The 16,621-nt window shown below is 45.9% G+C and overlaps 1 protein-coding gene across 1 annotated transcript in view; it reads right to left on the reverse strand.

The window, feature by feature from the left end:
• Positions 1–16,621, reverse strand: part of Dnah8 (dynein axonemal heavy chain 8) — a 220,937-nt gene that overhangs the window by 15,840 nt on the left and 188,476 nt on the right. Inside the window, exons 88-90 of the mRNA XM_087898351.1 lie at positions 4,865–5,021; positions 2,047–2,199; positions 906–1,095 (exon numbers count right to left, since the gene is read on the reverse strand). Coding sequence (XP_087754477.1) covers positions 906–1,095; positions 2,047–2,199; positions 4,865–5,021 — 500 coding nt within the window. The remainder of the gene's footprint in view (positions 1–905; positions 1,096–2,046; positions 2,200–4,864; positions 5,022–16,621) is intronic.

Here is a 16,621-nt window from a genome sequence, read left to right on the forward strand (position 1 = left end):
ATTTTTGGCACATCTCTGGTGTCTTCATACTTCGGCTTTATTTTATTTATTACTTATTACTTGCGTATATGGGCACACGTTACAGTGTGTGCACAGATGAATGGAGGTCAGAGGTCAAGGTCACTATCTTTCTCTATCTCCACCTTATTTTTAATTTTTTAAGGATGCCTTTGTTTATGTTTTATGTAGATGCCTGTTTTGCTGAGCATATGTATACCATATGTGTGTCTGTGAAATACAGAGGTCAGGGGAGGGTGGTTGGAGTCCCTGGACCTGGAGTTACAGGTGATGGGGAACCACTGTGTGGGTACTGAGAGCCAAACCTCAGTCCTTTGCAAGAGCAGCCAGTGCTCATCACAGTGGGGTCATGGCTCCACTTTATTTTCTCAGATGGAGTCTCTCACTGAACCCAGAGCTTGTCAATTCGACTAGCCGGGCTGGCCAGCAGGCCCCTAGTATCCTCCAGCCTGAAGCCTCCCAACACCAGCAGGCCTGGATTTGCTGGATTTACTGATGTAAGTGCTTAGACTCAAACTCAGGTCTTCATGCCTAATACGGCAAGCACATCCCCAGAGGGCCCATCTCCTTAGCCTTGTCGTGACCTTCCCATCAACAGTTAAAAACGAATGTTTGTGAGAAGTGTTTCTTCCCCTTTCTCCACGGGCCATGGCTTACTCACATGGGTGAACAGGGAAGCAGGGAGGGCTTGGACACTGCACGGTGGGATCAACGTGACAAGAAGGATATCAAGGGATTCTGAGTGTCCTCAGACCTCCGAAAGACTGTCCCCAGCACCTGCCAGCGGCAGGACCACACGACTTTATGGAGCATACATTCAGTAAGCAATGACACCAACCAGCTACACATGAACTCCTAAGTCAACCCACTCCCTCGGGAGCACCTACCTTGGGGGTTAAAGAAACCAGTCATCCAGAACACGTTAGGCCTGCCTTCAAATATCCACGTTGAAAACTGTGCGTTCCTCTCCAGAAGCTCAGTAAACCAGAAGCCTAGGGTGGAGGAATCCCAGGACACTCTCTTCCAGAGCTGAGGAATGCGAGCATCATACATGTTGTCCAGGGCGTCTCTCAAGTTCTGAAGAAGACAAGGGTAAGACGTGTGACCAAGGGAGCTGGAGGGTGGCTCAGAAGCTAAGATCACATACTGCTCTTGCAGAGAACCTAAGTTTGGTTCCCAACATCCATGTCAAGTGACTCATGACTATAATTCCAGATTCAGGGGGTCATATGCCCCCTTCTGGCGTCCACAGGTACCTGCACTCATGAGTACATACTACACACAAACACACAGACACACACATGATTAAAATGGACAACAAGATATTTTTAAAAAATAGTGGTTTTGTGGGCTGGAGAGACAGCTCAGCAGCTAAAAGCACTCGCTGTGTTGTGGAGGACCTGGGTTCGGTTCCCAGCACCCACGTGGTGGCTCACAACTGTAACTCCAGTTCCGAGGGATCTGGTGCTCTCTTCTAGTCTCAGTGGGTACTATGCATCGATAGTGCATACACATACACTCAGGAGACACACTCATGCATATAAAAATGAAAACGTATTTAAAAATAAGGGTTCTAGAAATATATGAATGGAAAACATTGCTGGGGAGCTGGGAAGATAGCTCAGTTGGTACACTGATTACCTTGCAAGCATGAAGTCCTGAGATTCTCAGAAGCCACATAAAGATATCTGGGTGTGGGAGCGCACACTACAACCCCAGTATAGGGGAGGCAGAGACAAGAGGGACGCTAGGGGTCACGGGTCAGTTACCCTAGCCTATTGGGTGAGACACGGGTCCCATGAGAGACTCTGCCTCACAAATAAAGGTGTCTGTCTCTGTGAGTTCGGGGCCAACCCGGTCTACAGGGCTAGTTCTAGGACAGCCAGGGCTACACAGAGATATCCTGTCTCAATAAATAAACGAATGAATGAATGAATGAATGAATGAAGAGTGAGGAACATTTAAGGTTGCCCTCTGCCTTTAACAAACAAAAAATAAAGCAAGTAGCGAAAAGAGGGAGATGCCCACCTCACTCATGATGATCGTCCCTTCAATCGCCAGCTTCAGATCACTCAGGCTACTCCGGAGGATCGAGATGACTTTCTGCATTCTGTCAATCTCTTGTCTAAGAAATATGTTCATTGAATTAAGGTGTCCCATCTTTATCAAACGAGCTTTCACCTAAAACAGAGTAGGAAAGACAATTTTTTTTGAGAAGAACCATTCATCATTTCCCTTCCAAATGACCTGTCTCGTTCCCCATTTCTTCTCCGTCTCTGGATGTTTCTCCACTAGACCCAATGAACTAGAAATCACCTCTTGCAGAACCAAGCTGGCTGTTAAATCCCCCATTTTCTGAGCTTCAAAAACTTCTGTTCAACTTAAATGATTTTTATATCCTACTGATTGTACTTAGTTGATAATTGGAACTGTTCTTTAAAAAGTTAAAATAAAATTGTGTCTATTTCCTCTTCCGAATGATTAAGTATTAAGTGTCAGCTAAATATTCTCTGGTAATCTAACCTTCACAAGAGTACAGCAGGACTTTTTGTTTCCATTACCTTACAGAGTTGTTATTAGAAATGTCACAAAAAGTTAATACAGCCCAAATCTTTACAGAACAGTCACTGAATACAATTAACCGCAGATCATGGCTGCCTCGGCTGTGGAGGCTAAAAATGGCTTTCCCTAATCTAATCAGTGAAAATATTTGACTTCGTGGGAGAGCCACTGAGCGACCTGTCACTTGTTCCTGTTGGCATATCATTTAGTGACCACGTCAAAGAGATCAATACCAAAGTCTCTCATTGTGGGGACAATAAAATATAATGATTAATTAATTAATAATCCAATATACATTCACATTTCTGTTCAGCCATACAAGTCAAGAAGAGATTGACTACAGATACCAGCAGGAGCTCGTGAGAGGACCTGCACCTTCCGATGGCCACAGTCCAAGAGGTTCTGGGAATGGAAGGGTGATGAAGACAGAAAGGAGAAGATTTGACTGAAGGATAAGTCCAAAGAACCCCCGGAGGCTGGCGGCTGAGGGACCCTCTTGCCAGAGATGCCCACAGCCCTTCCTGAGACGTGGGATGTTGAGCAGGTTGTTCCAGCAGCCAGCATCTCCGCTGTACAGCAGCTGTGTCATTCCCAGTGAATTAAGAAGGAAAGCAGAGAACAGCAACATGAGCAGAGCAGAGCAAATCACTCCCATACCACACAGTCCAGCCGGCCAGCGAAACCACAGTCCAGCCCCACACACTAACTTCAGGCGTCTCTAATGCCAACATTTACAATTTTTAAAAAAGTGTGTGTGTGTTATGTGTGTGTGCACACACGTGTGTGTGCGTGTATGTGTATTTGTGTGCATGTGTATGAGTGGGTGGGTGAGTGCATGGGCATGTGTGTGTGCATTGTGTGCATGTGTGTGGGGTGTGAGTGCGTGTATGTATGCATGGGGGGGTGTGCACGTGTGTGCGTGTGTGTTACGTGGGTGGGTGCCTTCGCAGTCAGAAGATAGCCTGGGACTAAAGTTACAAATGGTTTTGAGTTGCCTTTCATGGGTCCAGGGAGTGGAGCCCAGGCCCAGTGTTCATAACTGATGAGCCATCTCTCCCACCTCTAAATTTTAGTATTTAAAAAAACCTTCGATTCAATTTATTTATTTAGAAATCGTTCTCAGGCTGGCATCAAAACTGCTATAGAGCTAAGGATGGTGTGGAACTTCTGATGCCCCCGCCGTTACCTCCAGAGTGCTAGGATTACAAGTGTGCCCCAGCACACCCTGTTCAGGTAGTGCTGGGAAGAAACTCAGGGCCTTGCCCAGCTAGGCAAGCACTCCACCAGCTGAGCCACATCCCTGTTGTGTTTCAGTCTACAGGGTCTGCTCTGTCTCCGTCCTGAACTCCTCGGCCTAGGGGACTGGACGCGCACACAGCATCCTTTGTTTAGGACTACCCTGCAGCAATTCACTCTTTGGGGAACAAGAAATCACAAAAAGACCACAAGAGGGATATGACAAACATGCTGTTATATGCATGTATGTATGTATGTGTACCATGTACGTGCAAGTGCCTGTAGAGGCCAGAAGAGGGAACGTGATCCCCTGAGACTGGAGTTATGGCACACTATGAACTACCTGATATAGGTGCTGAGAACTGAACCCAGGCCCTCTGAAAGGACAGCAAGTCCTCCGAACTGTGAGTTACCTCTCCAGCTCCCAATGCAGGCTTTAGTAGAGAACCTTGTTGTGCATAAACTGCACCTGTTGTCCCAGCTACTCGGGAGGCAAAGGCAGGAGGACCATTTGAGTCCAAGAATTCTAGGCTGGCCCAGGCAACATAGCATGAATAATTTCTTCATAATTAAAAAAATAATAATTGTAACAGAAGGGAAGCACCCTAGAAAAGAGTATAATCTTAATGCTGACTGTATTGCCTGCATGATTATGATTCCAGCATAAACTGTTTATTAATAAAATCAAAGACTTGTTGTGGGCTCTTGCATGATTCCCCCAGTGCTTTCTGGGAGCTGTTGTCTACAGTAATGGGACTCCATTTGTATTGTGGAGGCTAATGACATAATTAGGTCTCAATTTACAGATTTTGCTTGACTGCTGTATTTTCAATAACATGCTCCTATAACATAAAAGAAGGGTTTAAAGATGCTTGCAGCCAAAACTAGCCACCTGAGTTTGATCCCTAGGACTCCGTGATGGGAGGAGAGAGCCAACTTCTGTGAGGTGTCCTCTACCTCCACATGAACGGTATGCGATGTATGGGGGGGGGGAGGAACGCCCTCCCCCACCTTCCAGATCTTGCCCCGCAGGAAGGGCATGCCTTACCTCATGAGGCACATAGTCAGGCGGCAGCTTGCTCAGCATGTCCTCTGACAGCCTGTAGACAATGGCCTCACGCGTCTCGCCCACGCCGCCACCGCTCTCCTTGGGTTGAATGTTGGTGATGGTTTCCAGGACGGCAGAGGCTGTGTTACTCTGATACCTGGATGGAAAGAGTGGCTGCTCAGAATAAGAAAGGCAGGCGCAGCCTCGGAGATAATCACCCAGCCTAACATGTGTGGACGGGATCTCCTAGGACAAAGCCAGCTGTAAGAAAAAGAAAAGAAAAGGAGAAAGAAGGAAAGACAAGAAACTTCACCGTCAACCTAGAGGAGCAGGACATTTATATTTCCTTGGTTTCTAATGGGATGTCAAGAACATCGCAGCAATGGTGCTTCAGCTCCAGATAATGAGATTTCTTAACTGTCTTTGGTGACCCAAAGACTTGACTGTCACTTGCTTACACCAACAGCTCGGGCTGGACACAAGCATGCTTGCTGTCTATCCTCCCCAGCTCAAGAACTGGGCACAAGCGTCTATCAGACTACGGCAATCCATTACATCAAATGGAACTATCTTTCTTCCCCCGTCTGACTATGTGCTACTCAAATCTCTCTGGTCTGGTCTGGTCTGTTTGGTTTGCGGTATCTGGTTGTCATGGTGATCTACTGCTGTCCATCTGTCCCTCCTACTCAAATGCAGCACCCCTCTTGAAGGTTTACTCAGTCGGGCCCGGAGAGATGACTCAGTTGGTAAAGCGCTTACGGTGCAACCGTGAGGACTGGAGTTCAGATCTCCAGCACCCACAGAAAACGCTGGGTAAATGCATAGGAAATGTCAAGGGGAGGGGACAAGGAACCAGATTATAGGTTGTGTGGGAACGGAGGTAGGAGTGGAGTCTTACTACAAATAGGTGCATGGTCTCTTTCCAAAGGAGAGAGAGAGATACTCTAGAATTTGACTGCAGGGATGGTTACACAATTCTGTAATTACTCTGCTTTTCTTCTCCATTTAAACCTAGGGAACTTAAAAGGGCAGATAATACTTTGTTAAAAGGATTCCCCCCCAAAACCAAGGAGGACAACAATAACATATCTCCGGAGAAGCACAGAAGAGTGAGCCAGCGTCAGGCTGCCACTTGAGCAGATTCTAAAGGACACACTTCAGAGAGGAGGAAGGTGATTCCCATGCAAGTTCTGAAATGTAGAAATGAACGGGCCAATGCCTGGGAGAACACAGACAGGCATTGTGGGCTAAAACAGTAGCTGTAAGTCTAAATTTAAAAAAACTAAAATACTGGAATGTCAGGGGGAGTGTGGTTTGGGTTAGCGGTCCTTAAGCCTTTGTCTACTTATTTATATCTATGTGTGTATGTCTGTGTGTCTGTGTATATATGCATGTGTGAGTGTGGTGTTCACAGAGGCCAGGGAGTGTTGGAGACCCTGGAGCTGGACTTACAAGCAGTTGTGAGCATGTAAAATAAATGTAAGATTTCAAAATTTGAAGAGAGAAGGAAGAGACTCGGCAAAGGGTCATAAAGGAGGAAAAATAGAAACAGGAAGAAACAGTGGTATAAAAATGGCAGATATGGGCCTGCACTGGGAAGATGGTTCAGTGGGCACAGTGTCCACTGGGCAAGCTCGAGGCCCTGAGTTTGATCCTCAGTACTCAAACCAGAAGCCTGGCACGGTTCTGTATCTGTAGCCCCGGTGTTGGGGGATGGCGGGTAGAGATAGGCAGATCTCAGGGACTCGTCACCTAGCCAGTCTAACCAAAATGGTAAGCTCAAAAAGGTGGATAGTGATTGAGGAAGGCATCCTGATGTTGACCCCTGACCTCCACACAAGTGAACAACACTTGTGTGCACATGAATACACCATACACACTTGTGCACACATGCACATACCACAGACACACACTCACACAATGTTTTTCAAAGCAAAAGAATGGCAACATCTTATGTTGAGTCTTTATATTTTAAACAGTTTAAATGTTCTTTTATATTTACTCCATATATACTCCAAACGCAACAAAGAGGTTTTTAAATGAATATTCAAGCAACTATTTCAAACAATAAATACAACTAAAGGCCTATAAAAAGCTATATAGTTGATAAAAATGAGGCAGTAGTTCTATCTTCATTGATAATGGGAGATCTCATCTAGAATTCAGAATAAAATAGGGTGTTACAAAAGCCAGTTATGAGCCTGGACTGGTTCGTGTCTGTAATCTCAGCACTTGGGAAGCTGAGGCAGGAAGACAGCCATGAGCTTAAGTCCAACCTGGTGAACACAGTGGGTTCCAGCATACTCCAGGCTACAGAGACCCCATCTCAGACAACGGCAAACCCCACAAAACCAAACAAGAAAGCAAACAAAACAAATAACTATGCTCCCTGATTTATTTATTTATTCATTTATTGGTATTTTGTGTCCAGGTCCTAAAAAGTCTAGAAGGGTATTTTGACGGTGGTGTTTCCACATGATAAGATTTTTCTCTAATCATAACTTTCTCTTTCATATTCTTCTGTATTGTTTAGTCTAAGGAGGAATGACTTCCAAGATAGTGTATTAGGAAAATACAATTTTAAAACAAAATTGCAAAGCCATTTTCCTTTTTAGAAAGAGACAGTCTCTCACCTCCATGGGCAAAGCCCATCTCAAGTGAAAAGAGCTTGTCAGAGACGAGTCAGTGGCAAGCGTTTTGGGGACATTAAAACGCACCTCACAAACCACACTGGCCAGAAAGGCCCTCAGCTGACAGCGGATGTTTTTCTTTGGCATAAGGGAGAGAATGACACCGCTTTCTCTCAGCATTCCTAGGTGTGAATTAAACATCCTTCTGTGGAACTTGGCACGGTAACTGTCAGACACCCAAGGAGCAGCTGATGGCGTTCTCACGCCTTCCACTCATGTAGAAACTGTGTTCTGTGGGAACTAGAGGACCCTGTGGAATGGGGGTTTGATCTCATTTGTGAATGGAGCGGAAGAGAAAGACATGCCCCTGCCTCCAGCATTCCCATCTGACCTGATGAGCAGGTGCAGTTCCACATGTGGACCTAGACATGCATGCAACCTTCCAGGAGGCTGTAGCCACAGTGAAGGTGCATGGCCTCACATGTTACACACTGGGCTTTCCGTGCATTCGATCATTGTCAGAGCTCTCACGTTAGACTGAATGTTTGCCATTCCACCCAAAGTTTGGAGACTGACTCCATCTTACTCTTCAAAATAAGTTCACAAAAGTAAATAAATAAGTAAGTAAATAAATAAATATTTTTATTTGCATTTGTTTGTATGTGCGTGTGTGTGTGTGTGCGCACACACAAAATGCTGATGGAGGCCAGAAGACGGCATCAGGTTCCCTGGAATTGGAGTAATGGGCACTTGTGACTTGCCTGACTCGGGTGCTGGGAGGCAAACTCGGATCTTCTGGAAGAGCAAGAAGAATGTCTAACCACTTAGCCATCTCTCGAGTCCACAAAGGTGATTTTTAATTAATGAAAAATTATTGTATAAAAATTCCCTTTTTGGTGTGAGTAACCCCTGCTTAGATACTGGAGGTTTTAGAATGCATCAAAATCCATTTAACAGGGGAAAGAAGAATCTGGGGAACACAGACACAGCTGAGCTTAATAAAGCGGTAGAGAAAGCATCCACAATCAGTTCCTCAGTTTTGAGTGCAATCCGCGCATGCGTGTGTGTGCGTGTGTGTGTGTGTGTGTGTAAGTGTGTGTGCGTGTGTATGTGTAGGTGCGTGTGTGCATTGTGTGTACAAGTGCGTGCACAAGTGTATGTGTACGAGTGTGTGTGTGTGTGAGAGAGAGTGCGCATGCATGAGTGTGTGCAAGTGTGTGTGTGTGCTGCTTCTCCCAACCTATAACAACAGTACAGGTCACAGTTCAAGTTTAAAAGTCATCTAAAGTCTAACAAAGATAGACGTAGCTCGGGCAAAGTCTATGCAAGGAGCTAATGAGATAACAGAAGGAAATGAGTCATGGTCTAATATCTACAAGTTATTATACCCGGTTTCAGAAAGTTAGATCTGTGTGTGATTCACGTGAGCCCATTACCTCCCTCCGGGATTAGATGCAATAAAAACAAAAGGCATGGATGAATCACCCTTAGAGAAATGGAGAGGCCACCATGGCGACATATGACAGAGCCACACTGGGTAGTGTTAAAATCCCCAACTTCCTCCTGAACAACCCCCCCAACACACACACACACACACACACACACACACACACACACACACTTCCTGCAATCCTAGAGCTCTCTGTGTCTTACACAAAACGCGTACCAACCAGATCCACGGTCTTCATTCTCCTCCGTCCATCATTGAATTGCCCCTCATGTCTTCGCTGCTGCCAACCTAGAACCTTCAGACATAGCCTCCTTAGACGGCACTCCCTGGAGCTCTTGGCTTTCAAGCTCTGCTTCCTGACATTTGCAGCATCTACTCCCATCCACTTCCCTACCGTTTCCAAAGAGATTGTTTAGTTTTATTTATGAGTGTTTGTATGTGTATGCACATGTGCCTGTGGAAGGCATCAGATCCCTTGGAGCTGGAATCACAGGTGGTTTGCAAACTGCCCAATGTGGGTGCTAGAAACCAAACTCAGGTCCTCTACAAAGATCAGCAAGTCCTCTTAACTGCTGATTCATCCCTCCAACTTCCCCACCACCTACAGAACTAGCCCAAATTCTTCCCCTATACCCCAAATCTTCAGAAACTGTACCCCGCCTTGGTCACATCTCCTTTCTGTCGGCACTGCTCCCCACGCTCTGGATGAGTTGTGCATGTTGGATACCCTGCATTTTTATTTCTTCACACCCCTCCTTGATTGCTCCGTCCACTGTGTCTTGGTCCTTACTGCCCACTGTATTCTTCCTGAAATTCCCTCCTCTCCCCATGACGAAGCTATCTCCTCACTCACTCATGCCCCACCCCCAAACTGACAACGGTACATCCGCTAATGCACGACTGGAATATAGCCTCTATCATCGGCTACCTTTGATTCCTAAATTGGGATTTATTAGGCTTTTGGTTTCTTTCTTTTCTTTCTTCCTTCCTTCTTTCCTTCCTTCCTTCCTTCCTTCCTTTCTTCCTTCCTTTCTTTCTTTCTTTTTTTACCTGTATGGGCATATACACCATGGCAATATATATGTAACCTGATTTTAGAGTTTATCAGATTGTCTTACGTATTTACCATTCATCTGTTTCCCTAATAGACAATGAACTCAGAGGATGAGAACTGCGTCTTCCTCCTCTTCATGTTCCTGAGCTGCCCAGACAGTGAGTTCTCAATAAATATTTGTTTGTTGAACTGAAGCCAGTTGGTTGGAATCTTATTAAACTTCAAACACAAAGGAGAGCAATTCTCCAATATTTAAAGGCATGAGAATTTAATTATCTGCTCCTTCTTATGGTAAACATTTACAGCACTATTATTACAAATTTTTCCACTTCCTGACATTTCTCCACCTAAAGCGAGAGATGAAAACCATGTATACACACACACACACACACACACACACAGAGAGAGAGAGAGAGAGAGAGAGAGAGAGAGAGAGAGAAAGAGAGAGAGAGAAATATATATCATTGATTCCTTAACTGTTAGTAATTTAAATTTGTGTTTTCATGGCCTAGTTTCGTAGGATTTTACTCCTCCCTCTGAGCTATTTGTACTTTTCTCATATTTTACGTGGCTTATGCTACACTTTAAATTCAAGGAATGGATGGCAGACATCTTTACATATTATTCCTCCAAATCACAGGGGAATCGGAGAGTCGAATTTCAGAATGAAGGAAGCTATTTTGTAATTATACCATCAACACAGATCTTCTAATGCTAAAGAAAGAAACCCACAGTAAATTTCCATTCTTGCTAAGAAGGTCATTCTGCCCTGCCTGGTCTATCAACAAAGTATAGAATGCCCTGTGGCTGAGGGAGTAGAGGAGCTCTCTAGCTGCCTCACCTGCACACCCCTGACAGGGGGCAGTATAAACTGCCTACGGCTCCATCTTGTTCTTCAAGGGCTACGGTCAAGCTCACAGGAGGCCCCGGGCAAAGATCCTGATGGAGATGTTGTAGCTGCCTCTGCTGCATTCACCCTACAAAATCACTTTCACGGAAGCTAGTTTTATTCTTTATGAGTCCTCAGAACACAGGTATTACTAAGGAACCCTCAAGAGTGGGCCCACTTTGAATGACAGCAAGGCGAGCTCCCGGGTCACTTCATCGCCCATTCGATGAGATACAGAATGCCGGTCCCTAGCACTCCGGGCTTGCACAACTTACATTTTCTTTCCACGATGTGATTTTATGTTCGCAAAGATACAGAAGGCAAAGCGTCTCGTCAGCCGGCTCTGAGGGAGAACTGCAAATACCTCTCCGAGCCGCCAGAGACCGAGGGCTTTAGGGAAAACAGTCTCCGCAGACGCTCCCAGGTGAAACATGCAGACTGTCATAATCCAGGAACTTTAGTCCTGAGTTACTTCTTGGAGATTTCTCTTTGGAGTAAAGGTAAGGAAGGAAGCGATTTGGCCACTGTAGCTTAGTGCTTCCGGGAGTCGTCAGTCACAAATAAGAAAAATGCAAAACAATTCAAAGACAGCACTGCCTATAAAGTAAACAACCAAACACCTAATGAGGGATCAGTGCACAGTTATTTTCAGATCGGCACGTGAAATACCAATGAGCATGACTTTTAAAAATATCTAAAACCCAAAGATTGCCAGTTAGTTCTGAAAGGAGTGTGTTTAAGTTTGCCCTGCAGAGAAATGAATGGGGAAGTTGTAATGAGGCCCTTGATAGATTTCGAAAGGTAGAAAAATATGCATAACCCGCTAATGAGAAAAAGAGCCAAAATAAATAACTGTTTTTGACATCGAGATAGAGGAATTTGCGAAGTCTTTGGTACCTTATAAATCTAGATAATAAAATGTGAATACTCTGTGCATTTTTATGGCTTCTGTCACCAAGATAGCTAACCTCTTGGGAGAGATTTTACTTATTTGAAAGCATTTAATTCAATGTGATTTCCCCCTCCACCACCACCTCCAGAGAAACAAAGACCACGGAGGAAGACTTGTGATTCCCTTCTACAAATTTCTCTCCTTAGAGATTTATGGACGTGAACTTCAGGAGGCAGATCCTCATAAACAGGAGGCGATTCGTCACCACGGTCCATGACACCCATGGGACTACACGGAAGCAAGATTACTGTTGAACAGCACGTCCCGTCAGATAAAGCGGTGATCCCTCTGACTGGGAACATCCATACAGGCTAAGCCACCGCTTTGTAGAGTCCTTCTTGTTTCGTTGGTTTCAACCATTGCCTCAACACAGCCCACAGGGGACTCTAACTTCCCCATCGCATACTGTTTAATTCCCAAATCCTATGTTATCCCCACCCTCCCAGGCGCATACTGCAGAAGCACCTTGGATTGCACCATTTGACACAGACCTTGAAGAACTGAGATTCGCTGTGGGGCGGGGGGGGGGGGTAGGTTGTAGCTGGGAAATAATGTCCCTTATTGCTTACTGCCTCCTGGTGGGCGCTGGAGAACAGCAAGGGAGCAGGAGGCAGGTGCCTCTGATAAAACAAAACATTGCAGTTTTAAAAGCAGGATAATTCAGGGGCAGGATTCTAGTCTGCACATATTCAGGGTCTAGAGGAAGGAAGAGTTAGGGCCACAACAGTGACCAGGAAACTTTCCAAACACAGGGCTGCGGGATGCCGCTGACTGCCTGGCCACAGCAGGAACTGGAAACAGGGCATGAAGCATGGCTGGAGGCAACACGGAATGGAAGAACCCCAAGGAGAGACCAAATGGGAAGGGGGGAATTCAGCCAGACCAGAGGAGCTAAGTACACAGGCCAAGAGGCAACGCTTGTAGAAAGAGTTGTCCATCAGTGGGAGACACCAGGGCTTTCTATCAGTTCCCTCCGACTGTGCGAACAGCTTAACGATCTCGGCACGATTTGGAGAGATACTAGCTTAGGCTTCCTGAAGTGAGCCTGCCAGATGGCTTCCCACATCCCCTCTACCACCCATGAGCAGCAGTGAATGAACATAAGCTATAGAGGAAAGTTCTAGACCTTGGCTCTGCACTCAAGAAATCAAAACAGTCAGGTCTGTTTTGTAGCTTGACCTGTCTCTCTGCCCCGTCCCATCACTATTCCTGATCCAGGCCTGCATTCACACAACCCCGGATGTCCCCACCAGCTCTGGGTCTCTAGGATGTTGTATGAGGCTTCAAGGGGGCTCTAGATAAGGTTGGGAAGGTGGCAGAGAGATGCATTGTGTTCTATGTGCCTTGGATACTACTGAGAAAGAGAAGAGCTGGAGGTGGGGTAGTGGTGTATGTAGGGGGTCATTGGTTTAGTTTGGGGCTTGAGTTACCTGAAAGAAGTCATACAAAAGACTATGGTGAGGCTTTGTTACCCCTTTTCTGCTCCCGGTGCAGACAGGTAGGGTCCCCGGTTAACACTTTTGAAGCTCTTCCGTCCCCACTCCAACTCCCATCTCAGACAGTTAGTGAAGCTTTCAGTCCTCACCAGGGAAGCCTTTGCACAGTGGGTGGCGGTTAACCCAGACACTCAATGGCTGGCCAAAATGCAGAGATGGTAGAAACAGCGAACTAGCCCTAAAAGACACATCTAATCACACCATCTCCCTAAGACCCAGGAAACACCCAGGAAGAGGGGCAGACAGGCTGAAAAAGCCAGCAGCCAGGGGTGACTGCTGTAAACACAGTGTCTTCTGGACACTACGGGGACACTGACTGCAGCAAAAACTCTTGGCAGCTGTGGATCCCTGCACCAGATCTGCCCGAGATCAAGCCAGCCAGCACTGAAGCATGGGCGGAGATCATGAGGCCCTCCCTGTCCACAGCCAAAGAGATAACACACAGCTGATGGCTGCTGGGGGGGGTGGCTTTTTTCTGGGGTGTGGTAAGCGGTCCCTACTCCAGCGGGTGGCTCCACAATCATGCACATACTGAAGCTCTGTCTAGACTTAGTGGGTTATATTAAAGAAGGGACATGGAAGGGGGACTTGGGAGGGGGACAGGGTAGGAGGGCGTGGGAGGAACTGGACAGAACAGATGGTTGGTAGAACCAAAATCCACTGTGTGCATGAATGAAATTCTGAAAGGATAAATACCTAGGCCACCTGAGGTCACCCTGTCACCAGACCACTCAGGTAAAGAATGACCACAACATTCGTGCATTCCACAAGTGAGTCTGGTTCTTTGCCACAGTGCGCTTTTCCCATCAGTGACTGAGGACCCGCGGAGCTGGGCCCTGGGAAGGAGAACCCCTGGTTTGTGGTGTGGTGTACTCCTGTGTTATGCCAAGTTGGACCCCATTGTTTCTCTGGGGATACACTGACTGACTGCAGTAAAGTGGCTGGCCAGAGCTGCCTGAACAAGTATTTTAAGGGAGCTAGAACAATCCTTTCGGAGAAAGACTGGAGTGGCTCCAAGCTATTGAATGTCGGACCAAAGGCCTACAGAGCTAGCGGGATGCACACACTTCCATAATAGATGAGCTGTATATACTTGACCCTGTATGCACACATTCAAACAAAGTCTGCCTTGCAAAACTCCAGGTAAGCAAACATGAAGACACAGATTCAACAGACGGCTTTCTTTGAGAATACAATTTACAAGACTCAACTGCAAATGGAAATAGCAGGAACTAAACCTGCCAAAGAAGGAGCAACGCTGAAAGGCACTGGGCGCTGATGGCTTCACAGGAAAGCTCAACTCAATCTGGAAGCACAGAATTTGTTTGAGGGATTAGGGAATACCCAATAGTTTATAAAACAAACATAACCATTGGTTAACAATAAAACTGGGTAAAGATATCACACACACACATACATGCAAACACACACACGCACACACACATGCGCATGTGCACGCACACAGACACACACACACAAAGCTCAGGAGCAACATTATTTACGAGACTCAGTGCAATATCCTCCCAGTGAACTGTTGACCATCTACACACACTAACAGGAAAAGACCAGGAAAGAGTGGCAGTCAATTTCAAGACTAAATGGATAATTTGGATCAGAAGATCCATTATAAATTATTTAGCAATTTGGAGGACAGCCATATGATATGTTCCACAGATACTGAAAGGTACTGAATAAAATTCAGGATCTGATATTTGTTTCCAATGATAAAAAAATATATATATGCAAAGACATCTGGGAAAAATACCTGGGAGGGGGACTGCAATGAGACCTGGCTGGATAATAAAACATGAGCGTATTTAAACAGACCGTTACAGCAAAGGAAGCCCAGACATGGGCCCACGCACCCATCCGAGTTTTGCCCACATGTAGGGAAGCATTTCCTGTCACGGATAATGGAGGACTGGATTGCCAACTGGAAGAAGATGAGGCTTCCCCCATGCTTGGATGCCACAAAAATTCTAGATGGCCAAAAGAGTTAAGCGTGAACTCTAGAACCATATAAACACCGAGAGAGGGGATGCTCGCGTATAACCTCATACGAGAACGGGCCTTGTTGCAATCACTACAGATCCAGGTGGGACACCAGCACCATCCATCATTTGATCGCATCAAACAGCAGTGGAACCAAATGACAAGCAACACTGGTACTTTCAAAAGCAGAGGCAAAACCAAGCGAGAAGACAGGAAATAGTATTCCCAACATATATCACAAATAAAAGGCAGGAATTGTGTGTACGGGTGTGTACATATATGCAGGTACGATTTATATATATTGTTAAGTCTTAAAAACAAAACAAAAAAAAAGGACTAAAATTACTCCTGGGAAAAAGTGGACAAGTTTTACACCAAAAATGCTTAGGAACAGAAACGTTCCCTAGAAATAAGAAAGAGCATCTGTTCTCGTTTCATTTCTGTTGCTATGACAAACACTCTGACCCAAAGCCACTTAGGGGAAGGAAGGGCTCGCAAGTCCAGAGCGCAGTCCTTCATTGGCTGGTACATGGGGGTACCTGGCTGCAATCCCAATGCACGGAAGATGGAGGTAGAAGGGCCAGATACCCAAGTCCTAAGCAACAGAGTAAGTTCAAGGTCAGCCTGAGCTGCAGGAGAGCCTGCCTAACAATATGTTTTTCTCCAACACTGGGGATTGAACCCAGAACTTGGTGCATGCTAGGAAGGTATTTATTGGAACCACATCTCCGTCCCACACAGCAGTGTCTTTTCTGACGTAATGACAATCGCACGGAGTTTTGTCCACTACTTTTCTTCCCACCCATGGAAAAGACCACATCCTATGGATTAGCCTCACTGATCAGACTTCTTAGAGTCTGAAAGGGCTTAGCATTACTGATTCAACCCAGCAGGGTTTCCTGAGCACCAGGCACAATGGCAGCCAGAAAAATACACCAGTGAAAATGGACGCAGGTTTGGGATGCGATGGAATTGCATCCAATTTATGCTTTAACTGGTGGCCGATAAATAAAAGCAAATAAATAGTGAAAAAAAGAGTATGTCTGTGGCTGATACAAGAAAAAGTTGGCCATGGGCGTAGGGTCTTGGGGGGGGGGGTCGTTGAAAACAGGTCACCATTTGTACTTAGGGTGACTACCGGGAGGCATCATTGAAAGCGTGACACTCAAGCAAGGGCCGGAAGAGGTAAAGGGTGAGTCACAGTGGTATTTCTGGGCGTGTGTGTGACAGGGTATGTTCCAGGAAGTACAAGTGAGGCTTATGGTCTAAGTAACAGGAAGTGATGGAGAGTTAG

The sequence above is a fragment of the Myodes glareolus genome, chromosome 18 (assembly GCF_982192425.1).
Source record: "Myodes glareolus chromosome 18, mMyoGla1.1, whole genome shotgun sequence".
NCBI lineage: Eukaryota > Metazoa > Chordata > Mammalia > Rodentia > Cricetidae > Myodes > Myodes glareolus.